At 41.9% G+C, this 19,984-nt stretch overlaps 1 protein-coding gene across 2 annotated transcripts; it reads left to right on the top strand.

Annotated features, from left to right (window-relative positions):
- Positions 1-7,103: 7,103 nt before the first annotated feature.
- LOC120733503 lies at positions 7,104-10,943 on the top strand. 2 transcript variants are annotated; one of them, XM_040031758.1, is made up of 4 exons: positions 7,104-7,304; positions 8,697-9,450; positions 10,157-10,320; positions 10,522-10,943. In XM_040031758.1, exons 2-4 carry the CDS (start codon positions 8,740-8,742, stop codon positions 10,700-10,702), a joined length of 1,056 nt encoding a protein of 351 aa, XP_039887692.1. In that variant the 5' UTR covers positions 7,104-7,304; positions 8,697-8,739; the 3' UTR covers positions 10,703-10,943. The 2 variants fall into 2 exon arrangements, with proteins under 2 accessions (XP_039887692.1, XP_039887691.1); XM_040031757.1 differs by having other exon boundaries at positions 7,104-9,450.
- The last annotated feature ends 9,041 nt before the right edge of the window (positions 10,944-19,984 follow it).

Here is a 19,984-nt window from a genome sequence, read left to right as displayed (position 1 = left end):
TGGTTTCTGTCACATGTTCAAAGAATGGAAACCACCATGTGAATCCTGTGCTAATCTGATTGGTTGCTCATCAGTGACCCTCGAGGGACACCTCACTAACTTATTACTAAATGATTTTACTGACTGTGGCCACATCAGTGGAGTCATGGAGGAGACGAAGCAGTCAGTCACTTAGCCCTGAAGGCCTACTGAGATCTGATGTGCAGGTCTGTGAGGCGTCACCGTAAGAATGTGCATGAGTTATTTGTTAGTGAAGCAGTGAAATTCACAAATGCACAAGTTATTTTTGATCATGTCATGATTTGAAAAGGGATGAAACTGTCAGAAAGGGAGTGATTCATACGTCCTTCCTGTGTTTGTGTAAAAATGACCAGACACGGCACAGAAAGCCATCCTGAAGCTCTCCACCATCCTCGCTGTTCGATCAGCTTCCATTCACAAATACATAAGTTATTTTTGATCAAATCGCTGATCCCTTGTAGGTGACACAGTCGTGCTCTGCAGGTGACACGATCCAGTTGGAGGAGGGCGCTCCATCACCCCTCATCTTTGGATCCAGCTCAGAGGGAGGTCAAAGGTCAATCACATTGTAAAAACGTGTTGTTTTCCTCCTCTTTAGGGTCGTTAGTGTGGTTCTGGAGTTCTCTTCAGAATCAGAATCAGAATCAGAATCAGAAAGGGGTTTATTGCCAAATGTTGAGCAGGTTTACAACATTAGGAAATTGCTGCGGTGCTTCAGTGCAAACATAGTGTCATAAAGATATAAAAATAAGAATAAGAATTAAAAGTGCTACATAGAAAGATATGTGCATGAGATATACATGAGATATATACATGGGAATAAGAATTAAGAGTGCTACGTAGAAAGATATATACATTAGTGCAGGTGTTGATCAGTGCCAAACATGGAATGATGCAGTGACACAGCGTAGGGTCATGTGTTAGTGGCGGGGACAGTCATATGGTTATTGTTCATGTGTCCGACAGCAGAGGGGAAGAAACTGTTCTTATGGCGAGAGGTTCTGGTGCGAATGGACCGGAGCCTCCTGCCTGAGGGGAGCAGGTCAAACAGACTGTGTCCAGGGTGAGAAGGGTCAGCTGAGATCCGAGCTGCACGCCGCAATGTCCTGGAGGTGTACAGGTCCTGCAGGGATGGGAGTCTGCAGCCAATCACCTTCTCAGCAGAGCGCACAACACGCTGCAGTCTCTGTTTGTCCCTGATAGTGGCTCCAGCGTACCACACGGTGATGGAGGAGGTGAGGATGGACTCGATGATAGCAGTGTAGAACTGCATCATCGTCCGTGTTGGCAGGTTGAATTTCTTCAGCTGCCTCAGGAAGTACATCCTCTGCTGGGCTTTCTTGATGACGGAGGTGATGGTGGGCTCCCACTTCAGGTCCTGGGTGATGGTGGTACCCAGGAAGCGGAATGAGTCCACAGAGGTGATGGGGGTGTCAGTCAGGATGATGGGGGGGAGTGGGGCTGTGTGCTTCCTGAAGTCCACAATAATCTCCACTGTCTTCTGGGCATTCAGCACCAGGTTGTTGTGGCTGCACCAGGACACCAGACGTTCAACCTCCCTCCTGTAGGCAGACTCATCCCCGTCCGAGATGAGCCCAATAACGGTGGTGTCATCTGCAAACTTGATTAGCTTGACAGACTGGTGGGTGGAGGTGCAGCAGTTGGTGTACAGGGAGAAGAGCAGAGGAGAAAGAACACAGCCCTGAGGGGAGCCGGTGCTGATGGTCCGGGAGTCCGAGACATTCTTTCCCAGCCTCACATGCTGCTTCCTGTCCGTCAGGAAGTCAGTGATCCACCGGCAGATGGGATCAGGCACATTCATCTGGGAAAGCTTGCCTCGGAGATGGTCTGGAAGGATGGTGTTGAAGGCAGAGCTGAAGTCCACAAACAGGATCCTGGCGTAGGTTCCTGGGGAGTCCAGATGCTGCAGGATGAAGTGTAGGGCCATGTTGATGGCGTCGTCTACAGACCTGTTGGCTCTATATGCAAACTGTAGGGGATCCAGGAGGGGGGCCGTGAGGGTCTTGAGATGGGAGAGAACTAGGCGCTCAAATGACTTCATGACCACAGATGTCAGAGCCTCTTGCAATGGCTGACATGAACTCGAGCGGCGTGACCCTTGACCTTAACTGCAGTCTGTGTTTTCAGTAAAATCTGGAATGGATCCTTCCAACCTACAGAGTGCAGTCACCGTCATGCATCACTCAGTTTTACATTGGTCTGGTAAACAGAGAGTTTACAGGAACCCAAAACCTCTCTGTGAAGTCAGATCAGCTGCAGTTATTTCTTTCTTCATTTTGACTTTCTTTCACAAACTGCCAGATTTTTTATTTTTTCTACAACATGTCTTAACAAAAATGTCCCGTGAGAAGAAAAGGCTGGAAAAATATTTGGTACTGAAAACCTTTAAAAGAACTTCAGGAACATTTTGGAACTAATCTGGTTAATTGGCAGCAGGTCAGTGACATGATTAGCTATAAAAGAGCATCTTGGACAGACAGATGTTTTCTGTGTTTTATTATAAATCAAGTGTCAGTTCATGAGATTTCTAAATGATTCGGTTTTCATTCCATGTTCTTTAACTAGTTCTTCAGCATCACTCTCAGACAGGATATTTCTAATTTTAGAGATTTTATGCAAACGGTGGAGGTGAAGAGAAACGAAGAGCATAGAGAGAAGAAAAAAACATATTTAGAAGCAAGAAATTAGAGGTCATCTTTATGTTTTTAAGACATTCCTATGGTTTAATTCACTGAGTTTCATCACATGACCTCATGGATCAGAATAACAGGAGAACATCTGCAAGGCAATGAAACAATGCAGTGTTTTCTAATAATACCGGCTAAGTGAAAGCTGTTGTGTTGGCATGGACCAAAATCTCTGATCAGTGTTTCCAGCACCTTGTTGAGTCGATGCCACAAATAACTGAAAGCTCTTCTGAAAACAGGGTCCAACACAATGAGAGCAAGGTGTACCTAATAAAGTGGCTGGTGAGTGTAAGCGCTCTCTAAAAGCAGCTGCCTGTGGAGTTTGAAACTGAGTGTGGCAGTCACAGAGCAGGTTGTATTCACAGAAATGAAGGATGACCCCAGCATGCGTGGGTTCTCTCCGGGTTCTCCCACTTCCTCCCACAGTCCAAACACCCGCGTGTGAGTCTGTCTCTGTGTGTTACACTTCAACAGACTGGTGACCTGTGCAGATGGACCCTGCTTGTCACTCTGTGACCTGAACTGCCTCATCCATCCATCCTTGTCAGGGTGGCTGGAGCCAATCACGGCTACCATAGGGTGAGAGGCGGGGCACACCCTGTCTGTATCCCAATTCAGGGTCTGCAGCCTCAACGGTCCTCAAGGGCCGCGTACTCAAAGACCGCTAAGGCCGGAAGTGCGAGGCTTGTGAAATGGGCGGTCTAGCCTCCGTCGCGCTGCCCAGGTTGCCTAGCAACCATGATAGCTGGAAACGTGTGGTTGACAGAAATGAAGGAGAACATGTTTTGTTCGTTTGTTTGTTTCTACATGAGCTTTGTGTGATTTAACAAGTGTCTGAGGCTGAGACCACAGGACTGTGAAACATGATTGTTGGGCTTCATATCTGTGCTGAACAGTCATTTAAGATCAGCTAGTAAATAACAATCAGCTGATGTTGTTCATGAGACTAAAGTCAGTGTAAATATATGTGGCCAATATTATAGTTATTATATTAATCATTATCAGTTATTACAGCAGTGAGTTTGAACTCTCAAATCAAATCACTTCTATTGTCACATCACATGTGCAGGTACACTGGTGCAGCACATGTGAGTGAACTCTGTGTCAAACACTGAGCTTCAGTAAAGATTCAAGTTGCAGTTATTTATATTTCCCATCACCTTAAATCTTCACTCAAAGACACTCAAGTATCTGTGACAGTGTGTATACAGATGTTTTATATATAAGAGACAAATATTGTTGTTTTAATATGTTGGTACTAAATTTGGCTCAATGCTTACACATGAGTAAAAACAAAATGTACGAGCTGTGATAACTGTGTCTGATAGAATGAAGAGTCGACTGATATATGAAATATTCCTTTATTGGGTGAGAAAATCAGACCATGTCATAACTGCTTTAAGTCACACAGAATAGATATCAGAGCCTTAAACAGGCTGACGTCTGCTAAATGGGTCAAACTGGGCAGAAAGTCTACAAACACATAACATCCTTATAGAATATGATGTAACACTATAGATCAACTTAGCTCAGAATATATAAAGCATATAAACAGTTACAGCAATATGATGCAACAAACACAGCAGCTACTGATCCAAAATACTCAAAGCTTCATAGAACTGAAACCAACATTTATTTTTAGCTCCATTCTGCTGCTGATACAGACTTTAGGTTTCTGAACATTAAACTTGTTGCTGCCTTTCATAGTGTGTAACTTGAAGGCCCTGAGTACTCTGAGTACTTTCTCCCACACTGAAAACACTGGGATGATAACATTATTTGAACATTACCTAATAAGACTGATTCAGCACAGACAGTTATGTTAAACTTTCCTAGCAGTCCTTCACAAACAGGGAACAGTCTGTCTATTCTCTCCATCTGTCAGCTGCTGCTTCCTCCTCCTCTTCCTCACACACTGCTGAGTTTGTCCTGGTGGATCATCAGGGCTGCAAAGCCTCACAGATGATGTGCAGCAGTGGGTCCCTCAGTCTGTCCTCACTCTGGACACTTGCAGTCGTCACACATGGAAATCAAATGTGTGATAAGCTGCAGGATTCAAACACAAGTGTAACTTATAAACACATGTTCATACTTTTATTCCACAATCAGAGAGAAAGAAACAGAGAGAGAGTGCAGGACAGACAGACAGGTGACAGTCTCAGGTGTACACACTGCTACACAACAGCACCAGAGAAGCAGGATTTAGTGTTTGTGTTATTACGAGTGTAAACAAGAAGAGTTCCCGATGGTACAGTGGACACATGTGTGACTGCTGTGATTAAAGCATCTTTCTTTCAGCCTAACGAGTGAACCGTCAGCTCGTTCAAACACACGTTAAAGTCCGTTTGGCTCGACACCACCGAACAGAGGCAGCAATATAACACAGCTAACATTAACAGTGCAGTGAATCCTGCTTGTGCCGTGATATTCAGGACTGCAAACCGAGCAGCATCACTGACCTTCAGCTTGTTGTGTTTGTGGATATATGACTGACTTTAATTATCCACAAAATCATCACATCTCTGTAAGATTAAAGTCGACTATTGTATTATTATATTTTAAAGGCTTTGAAAGCAAGTTAACGCTGAACGTACAAACATCACTAATGTCACATAAGTTTGCCGACATGTGGCCAACAGTAATGTTTTAATGTTCCTCATTATTAAACATTTGCACATAAATAAGTGACATCATATTCAGTACTTACTTTTACCAGTTTACTCTTCGGCCGCTCCGCTTCTGCCATCTGCGGCAAAATTATCCACACCGACGGCCGCGCCATGCATTGTGGGATATATGGGACCACGAAGTCTACACCGCCACAGCCTTCAGGGAAATGAAGGACGCATTTGAGGCCGCATTTCGAGCAGCCTTTTATTTTATTTATTTTTTTTATTTTTATTTTTTTTTAACTTTATTTAACAAACAATGAGTATACAACATACAAACAGATGAAGTATACAAAACAACAGAACATGAACACAAAAAGCCAAGGGTAAAAGAAAAAGGTAACAATTATAAGAATACACGCAGAAATTCACATACATATATTGTTTTGAGCCTTTTTGTTGGTGCAGTCTGATATTGATTGTATGTGCATGTGCACATCCTTAAAATAATGACAGAAATATGGTGTTTTGTTAGTAAACTTACATTTATGGATAAAAAATTTAGCTAAAAGTATCAACAAATTTATCATAAAAAACATTTCTCATACTTCTTGGGGAACTAAAAGAAACAGAATAAAACATTTTCCCATCGTAAAGAAAACTCCCTTAAAATATGGACAATAACAAAGCTGCTAAATTCCTTCCAGAATCTCTGTGTAAAAGAACAGTACCAAAAAAGATGTGTCACAGTTTCTGGATGATCCCCACAGAAAGTACAATTAGTATTTATGTCCCTTTTAAATTTTACCATGTAGTGACTGGCTGGATAACATTTATGTAGAATTTTAAATGAGACTTCTTTCACCTTATTTACAATCAAATATTTATGGGGGACCATCCAGACTGTCTTCCGCTTGATATCTGGAACATATCGGTTCCAATAAGATATTATATATGGGAGAGAGACGATAATTTCGAGCAGCCTTTGAATTGGGACAGCCTTCGGTGCACCACTGTGACGTAATCGGCCTTACAATGCAGCCTTTAAGGCTGCAGACCCTGGATTGGGATACAGCCCCTGACCATAACACACAGACAACCATTCACACCTGTGAGCAATTTAGAGTTTCCAGTTAAACTAACCCCACTAACTGTGTTACTTTGGACTGTGGGAGGAAGCCAGGAGCTGGAACTGGGCCAGTGAAAGAAATTCAGCCCTGAAGGCGTAGTGAGAAAATGAAAATGAAACCTCCAGCTTCCTCTGCTCTCACAAACACACTCTTTGGGGTGCTTCCCATACAAGAACACACTTTACTTACTGTAGTTTTCGGGTCATAAGCCGCTACTTTTCCCCACACTGTGAACACTGCGGCTTATACTGACGTGCGGCTAATGCATATTTTTTTTTCATGCGGCCAAAAACATTTTACCTGGTAACAGTAGACCAATCAAAATGATAAGTAGTATATATACGGTATATATTTTTATCGGATGTTAAGAGACGTTGTAATGTTGTTTGTGCGCTGTTCCGTAAAAGAGCCATGAGCAACGTAATTTGTGTGTTACTGATACGTACTTAAAGGTAGCCGTGTTACAGGCGCTGTTCGAGGGGGAAAAGCATTTGCGTATGTATTTTTGTATGTTACCATAACGTTTATGTTACCATGTTTATGTTACCATGTTTATGTTACCTTACGGATTAAATTAAACGTTAAAAATCCTCACGTGTAATATTTCTGTGTAAATATCTCATATTACAAGTGAAAATCCGGTGCGGCCTGTACAAGTACAAATTGATTTTCTTTCTACAATTACAGCATGCGGCTTTACGGTAAGATGATTACTTTCACTTTCTTTCTGACTGCACAGAATAACAAGCCCCCCACCCCAATGCTTCAGTATAAAAGCCTGAGCACAGAGTCACAGTAACAAAGACTATCAGTCTTCTCTCAACAGGACGAAGCAGGTAAGACAAAACACCTAACCTCCACTATATTTATTATGGCTTTTTATTCAGTTATTCCTTTCAAATGAAATTATATCTCATCGTCATTTCTTTTTGTTCTCCCTTTTTCTTCTTTTCTTAAACTGATGTTCTGTTAATAGGACTGTTAATAAGTCAGACTATATTGGTGATTAATTCATACTGTATGGATGGAATCAGTCCAGCATGAGGGCTGTGATACTACCGTCCACCTAATTTAATGTAAATAATGCTGTCTGTATAAAACAGTAATGATTGTAATCGACTGATCATCACATTTTAAAGATCAGAGGCTTCTGATCTCCATAAGTTATCCATTGATCGAGTTCATAAATATTGTTTCAGATCAGGTATCCTGTCCATCCTCAGCAGTCCTGTCTTTCTATCATGACTCCCAGACGGGCTTTGCATGATTTTCTTTCTTTAAAGATGAACTGTTTTAAATTTATAGGTCAAATATGATCCCAGACATGAAGAAAAAGTGTTTTCCTACAAAAACCAGCTCTGTTTCTGTTTAACCTGCGAACTCTTAACATGCCTGACAGTCTGACACTCACCTGGTCTCCATGGTGACAGGGAGACGATTAAGCAGAGATACAGGAGCTCTTTAAAAGCAGCTGTTTGAGCTTCAGTGAGTTGATTTTACTTTGTTACCTGGAAGCAGCAGATTTCCTGAGGACAACCACTCATCAGATTCTTTCAGTGTTAGAAAACTTCCTTCATAACATGTCTGTTACAGTTACTGACACTCACACATCCCTGATCTGATGGACACAGCACTGACAGTCTGCTGTGGACCATTTGAACCATCAGCATCACTTAGACTCATGATGACATGTGAATATGTACACCGTGTGGTCCTAACACGGTCAATGGTCCCTCTGTCAGCTGATCTCAGGTGATGGTTCTCAGTGTGTTTCAGAGACACGTGACGGTCTCTGAAACCTTAAACACAGGTAATAACTCAGAGCTGAGACCCTCCGTCATGACATGAAGGCATCTCCACCATCATCTCTCACTCTTACTGTCTGATGAGGACCGAGCCAGCAGGAGAGGAAGAAGCAGTGCAGTCCTCGCCCTCTCTGCTCGTCCAATCAAAACCACGTTTAGCTGTCAGTCCAGAGTCTTTGTTCAGCTCATCACAGCAGTAAAAGCACACATGGGGATTTTTTTACCAAAGGATGTGAATGCTGCTGTTGTCCAGCTGTGATCAGGGTTTGCACATCTGTCCTGTTCATCTCAGATTTGAATCTGTGATAAAGTTACAGGCAGAGCTGCAGCAGGACTCACTGATAGTTTCATTACTGTCAGCAGGAAGTCAACTTTTCTCTCTCTGTTAATGCTCTTATGCTATTCTGTCTGTTCCTGTTGTAGAGCTGCTCACTTCCCTGTGACCACCATCATCATCATTATCATCATGGATGCTGCTGATGCTCTGATTAAAAAAATCTTCTCCTCTGTGGATCTTCAAACAAAATGTGCAGATAAATTGGACGAACTGGCCAATGAGTTGGAGGGAACAAAGAAGAATGTTAACACTGCTAAAGTTGTTGGCAGTTCTCTGTCTGTGGGTGGAGCCGCTGCCATGACTGCAGCAGGTGTAGCAACTTTGTTCACAGGTGGAGCAGCACTACCTATTATAGCTATGACAAGTGGAGCAGTATCCTGGGTTGGTTTACTTACTGATGCAACCTCAGATGCTGTAACCTTCTATCAAGCAAAAAACACCTCTGAAGAGGCTGTGAAGGTTGTAGAGAACATTGCCCGTCTTCATGACGAGATTAAAGACAACATGGATTCACTGAGAGATGAAGCAAAGAAGAAGCAACAGCCGTACTGTTCCTCCGGTGAAGATTATGTGATTGAGGTTATCTTGAGAGGAATGGCTGAACGCAACGGACTAACACTGGAGGGCAGTGTCAGTTTACAGAAAATCCTTGAAGACCATGTTGGTCAGAGTCAAACGAAAAGAATCACATCTTTTCTTTTACTAGCAAAAGAAACAGCAACACTCATAGTCATAATAGAGAAGTCTCTGACAAAACTACTACAAAAGGCAACAGCAAGCGCAGCAAGAGAAACTGTAAAGACTGCAGGAGGAAAAACATTAAGAAAAGCTGTGGGACGTGTAAGTATCACAGCAGACACAGAAGGGGGCGCTGTTTCCTGCCTTGATCACTCAGGGGTAAATGTAGAGACTGACGTAGTCATGTAGTCTGCAGCTGTTCCTGCACGCAGATGTTCACACGTCTCTCAGACTGAATAGGAGACGCTAAGTGAAGAAAAAGCTTCATTAGATCTACACAGGAACCAAAAATGGACTCACTGTGAGAGCTGTCAAACACTGTTGGCTAAACCTGACCGTTTATTAAGAACTTAGGAGAAAAGTACTTCATAGTGTAAGACTTCTGATTCCTCTTGAGACTATCAGTTTATATCTATGAGTCTGGATCAGCTGTTTCTCTCATGTTAAATATCATGACTCTGATATTTTGGCTAAACTGCCTAAAAGTTTAGAAAATCCTTTCCCCTCATTTTGTGATCTGAGCAGTCTGCATCAGTGTTTAAGTCCAGGGGTGTGCTGAGGCAGCAGGTGGGTGCGCAGCGGTCTCTTTGAAAGGTTTGTTTTGGGGTGGAGGGGGTTCAGTCATACTGCAGAGCATGAGGATGAGCACTTCATCATTTCTGTCTTCACTTGTCTGAAATGTTAATATTCATGGATCAGAGTTTCTGTGCAGTCCGGCAAACACATCTTTCAGCCTTTATTTTTTGTGTGTGCTGCATTCAAAGATGAGAGGCTATTATAACTCATGTGATTTACTTTTTATGACCAGATTATAGGAGGAGTACTTGGACTCGCAATCTCAGTTCCAGAGCTGGTTTACAACATCAAAAAGTTGGATGACTGTGATACAGAAGCCAGTAAGAGCCTGAGAGAGAACGCTGAATCTATACGGACTAATTCTAAGAGGATGAAGAGTGACCTGCAGGAAATCGAGTGAGTGTGAAAATGATTTTTATTTACTGTGTAATGACATAAATACAAAGAGAGGATAAAATGCGTTTTTGCATGTTTGCATTCATTTTATGAGCTAAAGTCAATTTACTGGACACAAATACAGCAACATGTAATTCCAACATGCAACACTGGAACAGAATTCATGCCTGTGATTATCATACTTTATCATTTCTTTTACAGCAATCTGTTTAAAGGGATAAAAACAGTCAAACGCTGTGTGGAAGACATAGAGAGGAGTGGATACGACAAGAAAACATCAGTCGAGCTTGCAATGAAAAAATGTGAAAATGAATTCACCCAGCTGGGGTTGAAAGAGTCTGGGGCCATAGCCAAATTTGTGAATGCCTTTGTGCTCCTTTAAGAAAGAACTGAAAACCTTTAGATTTTTCAGTTTTATCAGTTTGGTCGAATTGGCAGAATCTCTGGCTCTTTTCCACAGTGAGAGTCTCTTTGTCATGTCTTCATCTCCTTATCCCGACAGACTGTGGTGGATGGCTCCCCCTCCCTGAGCCTGGTTCTCAAATCAAATCAAATCAAATCACTTTTATTGTCACATCACATGTGCAGGTACATTGGTACAGCACATGTGAGTGAAATTCTTGTGTGCGAGCTTCACAAGCAACAGAGTTGTGCAAAATACAATAATGTAAACAAGCAAAATATAAGAATGGCTACATCTGAAACTAATAAATATATGTACAATATATAATAGTATATGCATTTCTGGATGTGTATACTAAATATTTTCCACGTGTGTGTGTGTGTGTGTGTGTGTGTGTGTACACATATTTTACAAATTAAATAGAGTAAACAATAAATAAAATATATAAAAATATACAGAGTGAGACATGTGCAGAACAGTGGCATTACTGTACAGTATGGAGTGCATAATGTTAAAGTTCCAGTAGTGAAGCTGAGGTGTCTATGACGTGTTCAGCAGTCTGATGGCCTGGTGGAAGAAGCTGTCTCTCAGTCTGCTGGTACGGGACCGGATGCTGCAGAACCTCCTTCCTGATGGAAGCAGTCTGAACAGTTTATGGCTGGGGTGACTGGAGTCCTTGATGATCCTCCCCGCTTTCCTCAGGCAGCGCTTCCTGTAGATGTCTTGGAGGGAGGGAAGCTCACCTCCAATTATCCGTTCAGAGCACCGCACTACTCGCTGGAGAGCTTTGCGGTTGTAGGCGGTGCTGTTGCCATACCAGGTGGTGATGCATCCAGTGAGGATGCTCTCAATGGCACAGTGATAGAAGGTCCTGAGGATGCGGGGGTTCATGCCAAATGTCACGGTTCTGGGTCAGTTTGACCCAGTATTTTGAGTTGTCATGTTTTTGCAGGTTTAGTTTAGTTCCAGGTGTCATTTTCTGTCTCTCTCTCTATGTCGAGTCTGCGTCTTAGTGTGATGGTTTCTTGTTCCTGTTTTATTGTGAAGGTCTGCGTCTCATGTGAGTGTGTTCAGTTTTACCTCTGCCTCGTCTTGTTGATTATTCCCAGCTGTGTCCACCACCTGTGTGTAATTCCCCTGTGTTTCTCTGTGTATTTAAGTCGTGTCCTCTGTCATTGTAGTTGCTGGTCCGTCTGTGTTTCAACCCTGCTTCATCTGTGTGTTTCCCTGCTGTCTACCATCGTCTGCCTCTGCTCGCCCATCGTTCGTGTTCTGGTTTCTGCGCTGTAGTTCAGTTGTTTTCCAGTATAGTTTAGTTTGTCTTCCTTTGCCATTTATTCAATAAACCACCTTCACACCCTCACGACTGCCTGCGCTTGGATCCTCCTTCATTTCTTCCACACGGCTCTTCTCACTCGCCGTGACACCAAATCTTTTCAGTCTCCTGAGAAATAAGAGGCGCTGCTGCGCCTTCTTCACTTTTTTGTTTGTGTGTACTGACCACGTAAGATCCTCAGCCAGATGTACACCAAGAACTTAAGAGAAAAGGGAGGAGGCCTACAGGGAGGAGGTCAGTGCCCTGACCCACTGGTGTCAAGACAACCATCTCACCCTCAACGTCGCAAAGACAAAGGAGTTGATAGTGGACTTCCGGAGGTGCAGAGAAGTACACACCCCCATCACCATCAACGGCGCTGCTGTGGAGAGAGTGAGCAGCTTCCGGTTCCTTGGAGTACATCTGGCTGAGGATCTTACGTGGTCAGTACACACAAACAAAAAAGTGAAGAAGGCGCAGCAGCGCCTCTTCTTTCTCAGGAGACTGAAAAGATTCGGCATGAACCCCCGCATCCTCAGGACCTTCTATCACTGTGCCATTGAGAGCATCCTCACTGGATGCATCACCACCTGGTATGGCAACAGCACCGCCTACAACTGCAAAGCTCTCCAGCGAGTAGTGCGGTGCTCTGAACGGATAATTGGAGGTGAGCTTCCCTCCCTCCAAGACATCTACAGGAAGCGCTGCCTGAGGAAAGCGGGGAGGATCATCAAGGACTCCAGTTCTACTATTAAAGGGTTTTTTTCCCCCTTCCCGCTGTTGCCAAGTGCTTGCTAATAGAGGGTCAAATGATTGTTATGGGCAGAAATCTGTGCCATCAGAAACTGAATTTGAATAAGTTAAATTCGAATTTGAATTGCTTGGATTGAATCTGAATTATAACTTGAATAAATGCTTTTAAAAACTGAATATGAATTATCCTAATTTGAAATTCAATTTATTGGTTTGAAAATGATCATCACTAAATTGAAATTGAATTTTAAAAATCAATTGATTTGCTTTGAAACTGTATTTTATCCTTTAAAAATTTAGCTCTCGCATAATTTCAGATTCACTTCTCACCATTCAGTTTCAGTTTTAAATTCAATTTCAGTTCCAAAATTCAGTTTTTTGGGACTTACATCCGGTTCCGGTTCAAGAGTAATCGAGCGCAGATTAATAGAACTACGTTTTACTAGCGGACCGAAAGTGTTACTGGCGGGAATCTACAGCATCTTGAGCTGAATTAAGACTTCAGAAGTCATTCGTCATGTCGAATGAGCAGCGGATAAACTCTCAGGTTGGTAATAAATGTATTACATGTATAAGAACAAGCGTCATGTTAACAAATGATAGCCGTACAGTAACAACAACAACAATCTTTATTTATAGAGCACATTTAAAAGCCTTGGGCATACCAAAGTGCTTTACATAAAAAAATAAAAGGTTCAAACATTGATAACGGATAAAATAAAAGTAATGAGTTATGTTCATAGATAAAAGCTACCAATAAGAATGACTACAGCACATGGGTAAAAGCAAGATAAAAGCTGTACCACCATAATAAAAGACACCAATAGAAAGATAGGAGGGAATTAATACAAGAGGTCAATAGGTCACAGCAACCAAACAAACAAACAAACAAACCAGCAGTTAAAAGGTGGAAAAGGCAAGTTTAAAAAGATATGTTTTAAGCTGTGATTTAAAAGAATGAATAGAATCAGATGCCCGGATGCCAATCGGGAGATTGTTCCACAGCACAGGTGCGACAAGAACAAACGATCGATCACCTCTAGTCTTAAGTCGAGATCTGCATAACTTCTATGCTTATTGTAGCTGTTAGCTAAAAACGCTAATTTAGCGTAGTTTGCCCTGAATTCAGCTTTGACAAACAAATATGATCGACTGTTTCTAGTAGAATTCCAAAGTTGTCATCTTGGACCCTCTCAGAGTACCCGCTCTGTATGCTTGCAGAGACCCCTACAGTAGGGAAACATGCAAAACGGTGTCCAAACCTTTGTATTTTAGCTTTATTTATGTCTTGCACAGCATCCCAACTCTTTAGCTAACTTAATAACTTTAGCTAAAGTGAATAGTTAGTCTAATTCATTAGTGCAGCATTACTGGGTCACCTCTGTTTGAAGTGATATAATATGATATACAACTGTCACTGAAACAGCAAACTTTGTAAATAAGCAAACAACACTTCTCATTCTCTAAACCTTTGGCCACAGCTGTAGATTACACTATCAGTGCTTGTTCACTCTTGACAATAATTACATTTCTAAATTCTCTTTGTGCATTTACAGGTAAACAATATCTAATATTTTATCTAAATGACTGCTTTGTCTTTGAAAAGGTGAAGAGCCTGAGGCCGGTGACAGTCCAGTTCTACTCAAAGTACATCCTTACAGTGGCTCACAGGACAAGGCCACATTCCTGACCTCCCAGAAGAGAAGAGAAACTTCAGTCTTCATGCAGTTCAGCCACACCTGTCATATTCCGTATGACAGGGGTCTCAAACTCCAGTCCTCGAGGGCCAGTGTCATGCAACTTTGTCCCTGGTGCAACACACCTGAATACAATTAGTAGGTCATTAGCAAGAGTATAGAACTTGACCGCGTGCTGTTGCACATTCTCTCTTAAAGATTCCCGGGGCTTCCCGAGGGGCTTGTCCCTCGGAGCAGCTCTACTCCAAGCCTGTAACCCTGTTATAAGAAAAATATTAGTCAGTGATTTTCACGTTAAAGTTGTTCCGCTTGGAGCCTGTATCCTAGAAGACAAATCTGTAAGCTAAATCAAACTTCTCCATTGCAAACAACAGTAGATCATAAAGTATTCAGCACTACAAAGACAAGTGTTAAATGCAGTTTCTTTTTCTTTTTTTCAAGTCATTCAACCCACTACTATTGCTATAATTTGCCCCAAATCATGGATCATCCCATGTGTTTATTTCAAAATACTGTAATCAGTGACTTTCCTTAAATAATGTCACTTACTCATTTCATCACTATGAGCTCAATAGTAGTCAAATAATAAGCTCAACATTAAAAATGTCCTCAAATCACTGCGCGTCTGCTCTAACGTCACTTAGCTGTCTGTGCTGAATCCTTCATAAGCACTCTTAGGGAGAAACAACACATTAGCCTTGGAGTGTCGTGGAGGTCAGGCCTGGATCAACAGGTTCCAGAGGTGCTGCTGTAAATCATGTGGTCAACCCTCCTTTTCTGTGAAAGGAGTGATACCGATTTTAACACAGCATGTGTTTCACAGTAATATTCAACATTTTCCCAACAGCATGGTTTAATTGCATCACCAACACATAGCCTGTAAACACGGTTTCCTTCACACATAAATTGCAGTTAAAGATTAGATCTGTAGGGCCCACATTCTCATGTGACCCTCTGGTCTCCCCCTCTGGACTCTGTCATCCTCCTGCTCCTGCAAAAACAGAGAAACACACATTCATATATCCACCCCTTTGTCATATCGGGGTGGAAGTGGACTCTTGCATGTTGGTGTTAAGCAGTGGCGGCTCCTGAAAAAAATCTCAGGGGGGGCAATTTTTATGATATCGACTAAAATGACCCATTTAATGAGTACATCAAACAACACAATTTTAATTTGTTGCTAGGTGATTAACTCATACAGTGATACCTGTTTCTTGATTCGTTCGGAGAGGTGCTTTAAGTCGGTTTGTCCAGATTGTGTCCACGTCAAATCACACTTGTCACTTTTGAACAGTATGCACGGGAAACAAAAAAGTGCATTAGCTGTTCCACAGCCTGTCAGCCACGACTTGCGCTGGAACCAACTCCGACAAAAAGTCCTGTTGTATGCTTTTGACTTCTCCTTCGTTGCCTGGGTTAGTTGAATTTCGGGCTTGTCAGGTCCCAACTCTTTAACTTGCAGTTTTTCTGCCATTGTCCTTCTGGCAAAAGGGTAGGTTAGAAGCGATCTAACCGAATTTGGGGGAGGCTGTGCCTCAACCGTTAACAATACCGCTGCCATCGTCTCTCTCTGACCTTATAGCTCACTTAGGCTACTGACTGAGGTAAAATTCTAGAACAGCAAATCTTCGCGCGTTTTCTGCAGGGGCGCAATTTTAAGCGCCCCCAAACCATTTAATTCAGCGACGCTGATAGGTCAAATATTTATTATTTTCCCCTGGCAACCATTTAATGATAGGCTATTTCGCTGCATATCAAGGGCGCTTTGACGAGCGCCCCAGAAGAAGAAAAACACCGTTTGTTGGTTGAACTTTAATGAGTCAGCTGGTGAAAATGTTAAAATACGCCTGGCTGTATATGGGCACACACATAGTAAAACTATCATTGATGAATTTTTTAAAAATATATATTTTTACTCCTCCACATTTGGGGGGGCGGAGCCCGAGCGCCCCCTATGGGCCAGCCGCCACTGGTGTTAAGTCAGGCAGCTCAGTCAACTCCTGTCAGTCCAGTCAGGTCCCCATTTTTTATTTTATTTTTTTTGTTTATTCATTGCTGGCAGTAGAATCTGTCGTCGCATTAAGTTTCTCACTGTCAGCAATATGACGCCATTTCAAAAAGAAAAAGAAGAATTTAGGTCGGATTACCTCGCTGAATCCTTTTAGACCGGGACTCCTTCTCTGATGGCGTCCCAAATAAGTGGCCTTCTCCAGAACCCATTTTAATGTAGAAAAGCTCACTTGCAACCATTTTCCCGACAATGTGTCGTACAGCGCTTTCCGTTCTAATCGTGCATATCTGCTCAAACGACAGAGATTATCAAACAAAACTTCCAGTGCACTGTGAAAGTAACCAAAAAAGGAATAAAAAGGCCTAGTTAAGTCATGACACATGCTCCTTATCTCAGGAGGGTAAATCATACCAAACCTAATTGGCAGGTTCAACTTTGCAACAAAAGAAAAATCATCAGCTAGATTAATCCCAAAACATTCGTCCATCAGCCACACACCTCACGCCACGCAACATAACCCTAATGTTGTATCACATAAGGGGCCCGTTCTTTGTACCTCGCTAAGTAAGTTAGCTGGATTTGATTGTTGACGATTTCGCGTGATCTTGGATCGTTCGGTTCTCCGAAGCTCATCCGGGACTTGCTGCCATAGCAACAGAGCCGTAAGCGTAAACCTGCTCGGGAGCAGGTTTACTTTATGTAAACAGGATTAGATCGCGGCCACGCAGGTATGTCCGCTTCATTTATACGAAAGCAACAGCGATATTCCACCACTGTTTCACCATAAATAAATAACACCAATGTAACTAAAGATAATGCAGCACCTGATCCTTTTATTGATGTCACACAGATACATACAGGTCATTTCCTAAAAAAGGGAAATGTACTATTAACATTCTATTACATGTATGTGATTATTTCAGATGTAATTTATATTTTAGAGTAATAATAGTAAATTACTTCATGTAATCAAGATGAGAGACCACGGCTATAAAAGCGAAGGTGGATTTGGGAGGTCAGTCGCAGCCATGTCCTGTCCGTATACGCGAGCAGCCCATTGCGGAAGGTGCAAGATTGATAAGGAGAGTTTTCAGAATCCAGCGTATATTGCGGGACAGACAGGATCCTGTAGCTCAGCGCGACAGTGTGCTCATTGAGAGATATCGATATTCCCGTGAGGGTATTATTTACTTAACCAACTTGTTGAAGAGGGGGTGCAGGACCACCACCTGTCTTTTGTTGCTCTGCCCTTTTCTTGGTTGCTGTTATGAACAAACAAACAGATTATTTCAGGGTCTCTTTCCAAGAGACGAAAAGCAATATAAGTGATAAATATTACCATTCTGTAGAATATTCTTATATTTCACTTTTACTTGTTCCCATGTTCTAGTGGGTCCTGTTGTGGCTCTAATGTGAAAGGGGATATAATATAACATAATATAATATAATGTAATATAATATAATATAACATAATATAATATAATATAGTGTAATATAATGAATTTACCCTACCGCCTACTGGTGTTGGCCAGAGGGGCCGATGGCGCGATATGGCAGCCTGGCTTCTGTCAGTCTGCCCCAGGGCAGCTGTGGCTACAACTGTAGCTGCCTCCACCAGTGTGTGAGAGTGAGAGTGAATGAATAGTGGCATTGTAAAGCGCTTTGGGTGCCTTGAAAAGCGCTATATCAATCCACTCCATTATTATTATTATTATTAAATTACTTACGAGTTTGATTTGTCAGCAACTTTCTGCCAGCCCTCTCTCCTTGCTTTTGCAGCCTTTGCAGTGTTCCCTTGCGTTTTAATTAAACTCTGAAACTCCTGAAATCCCTCAATCAAGAGTTCTTGCTCTGCTGCCGAAAAATACCGAGCGCGCTCCTTCGACATTTTCGCCGACCAATCAAAGGGTTGCCGATCAATGTTTCTACTATCGATGCGTAGCCCCTGTTAAGCCACCCAGTGATCTCACATTACTTGATCCAGCTGTACTAATCGTCAACAACAGGTGTGTTCGGGGAACCGGAATAGCGAGCTCAAAGTTGGCGCGATGATTTGATCTTGGATGTAGTAAGCGAGGTACGAAGAACGGACCCCAGGAGTTTCCTCCCATGTAAACAGATGTGTGCCATGATAAAACCTTCCTCCACACACTCGAAAAAAGAAACTAATTTCAACCCTCGTTACATCTTATTCACTTATTTTATAATCCAGTCATCTTTCCAAATCTAGTAACAATCAACTAATTTGCATATCAGCTCATAACGCGCTAAGTTGACAGGACAACAGAAATGCACGTTCAAAATATTATCACAAAAGAGAATTTCCTTCATACAGTAAATTACTTGTGCTGCACCAATCAAGCAGAAAGCATCTCACAATTTACTATATTAACAACTAAATGTACTGTCTGATCACTGCTTGATCATGGTTATCATCATCAAGGTCGCATGATGAGAGCCACTTCAGAAGTAACAGTACTCCTCACTCAAGCAACATTTCAAAAAACAAAAAACTCAGCACACATCTGTGTTAGTAAGTCGTATGCCTAATCATTATGTGTCACTGTGATCCACAAGTATGATCACAAATTTATTTATTTTTCAACCCAACAAAACAAACAAAACAAAAACAAGTTGCTGACGGCATGAACTCTTTACACACGAGTCAGGATGCAAAAAGGCTGCAGCCAAAGACAAATCAGAAGTGTGAGGGGAAAAACTGAGCGCACAGACGGCTGCATGTTTGAGCTTTAATAGCTCTGTTTCCCTTCCTCTGTGTTCTCATGCAGCTCCTGCTCTGAAAATGTGCAACTTGCTCATTAGCTTAGCAGTGTCCACATATTTAATTCACCTTCTCAATCTTGTAGCTTTAGCTGTTGTATACAGGGTTTAGCTTATTAGCTGTTAGTATAGGTTTGCTCTATATCTCAGCAATGTCTCATCTAAGATGGCAGGTTTTCAAGCAGGTCAATTACCTCTATGCACTTAATTAGTTTAGATATTTTCTTTATTTTCTTCATCTCATATGTCGTTGTACTGAGTTTGAGCAACCTTAAGCTTGATGCAGACTACTTTTAACAATTATCCACCTCACATCATAACTGACTGAGGTTCCTCTTCATATTAATATTATGTCATTATTAATGCTATTATCTTTTATATAACAGCAATAGTATATTACAATATTTCATTTATATTTTATTTTGTATCCACCAAGGGCTGCAGGTGATCTGCAGTTTCACCCTTTCCCAAGCTGGAGACATTTTCCTTTTCCCACACTTTCCTTGGCTGAACGATGACACAACCTTAATATACCTTATGCATCTCTCTATTTCATTTCATATGTGTTTGTGTGAATTATGTACTTTCTTTCATTCTATTCATTCAGGGCATGGTCTTCATCCCAACTATGTTTCATTGTTAATAGCAGTTTAAAGTTGGTATTCTTGCTATTATCGGTTTAGATACATTACAGTTAAGCTCTA

The sequence above is a fragment of the Simochromis diagramma genome, unplaced genomic scaffold (assembly GCF_900408965.1).
Source record: "Simochromis diagramma unplaced genomic scaffold, fSimDia1.1 OVJJ01000228.1, whole genome shotgun sequence".
NCBI lineage: Eukaryota > Metazoa > Chordata > Actinopteri > Cichliformes > Cichlidae > Simochromis > Simochromis diagramma.
The sequence above is the reverse complement of the archived record's forward strand: the minus strand, read 5'-3'. Positions and strand labels throughout refer to the sequence as shown.

Excerpts from the sequence above, each read along its gene's own strand:
- LOC120733503 (XM_040031757.1), top strand. The coding sequence starts at position 8,662 with ATGCTCTTATGCTATTCTGTCTGTTCCTGTTGTAGAGCTGCTCACTTC. Across the intron at positions 9,451-10,156 it reads TAAGAAAAGCTGTGGGACGT|ATTATAGGAGGAGTACTTGG; the intron begins GTAAGTATCACA and ends TTTTATGACCAG. Across the intron at positions 10,321-10,521 it reads AGTGACCTGCAGGAAATCGA|CAATCTGTTTAAAGGGATAA; the intron begins GTGAGTGTGAAA and ends TTTCTTTTACAG.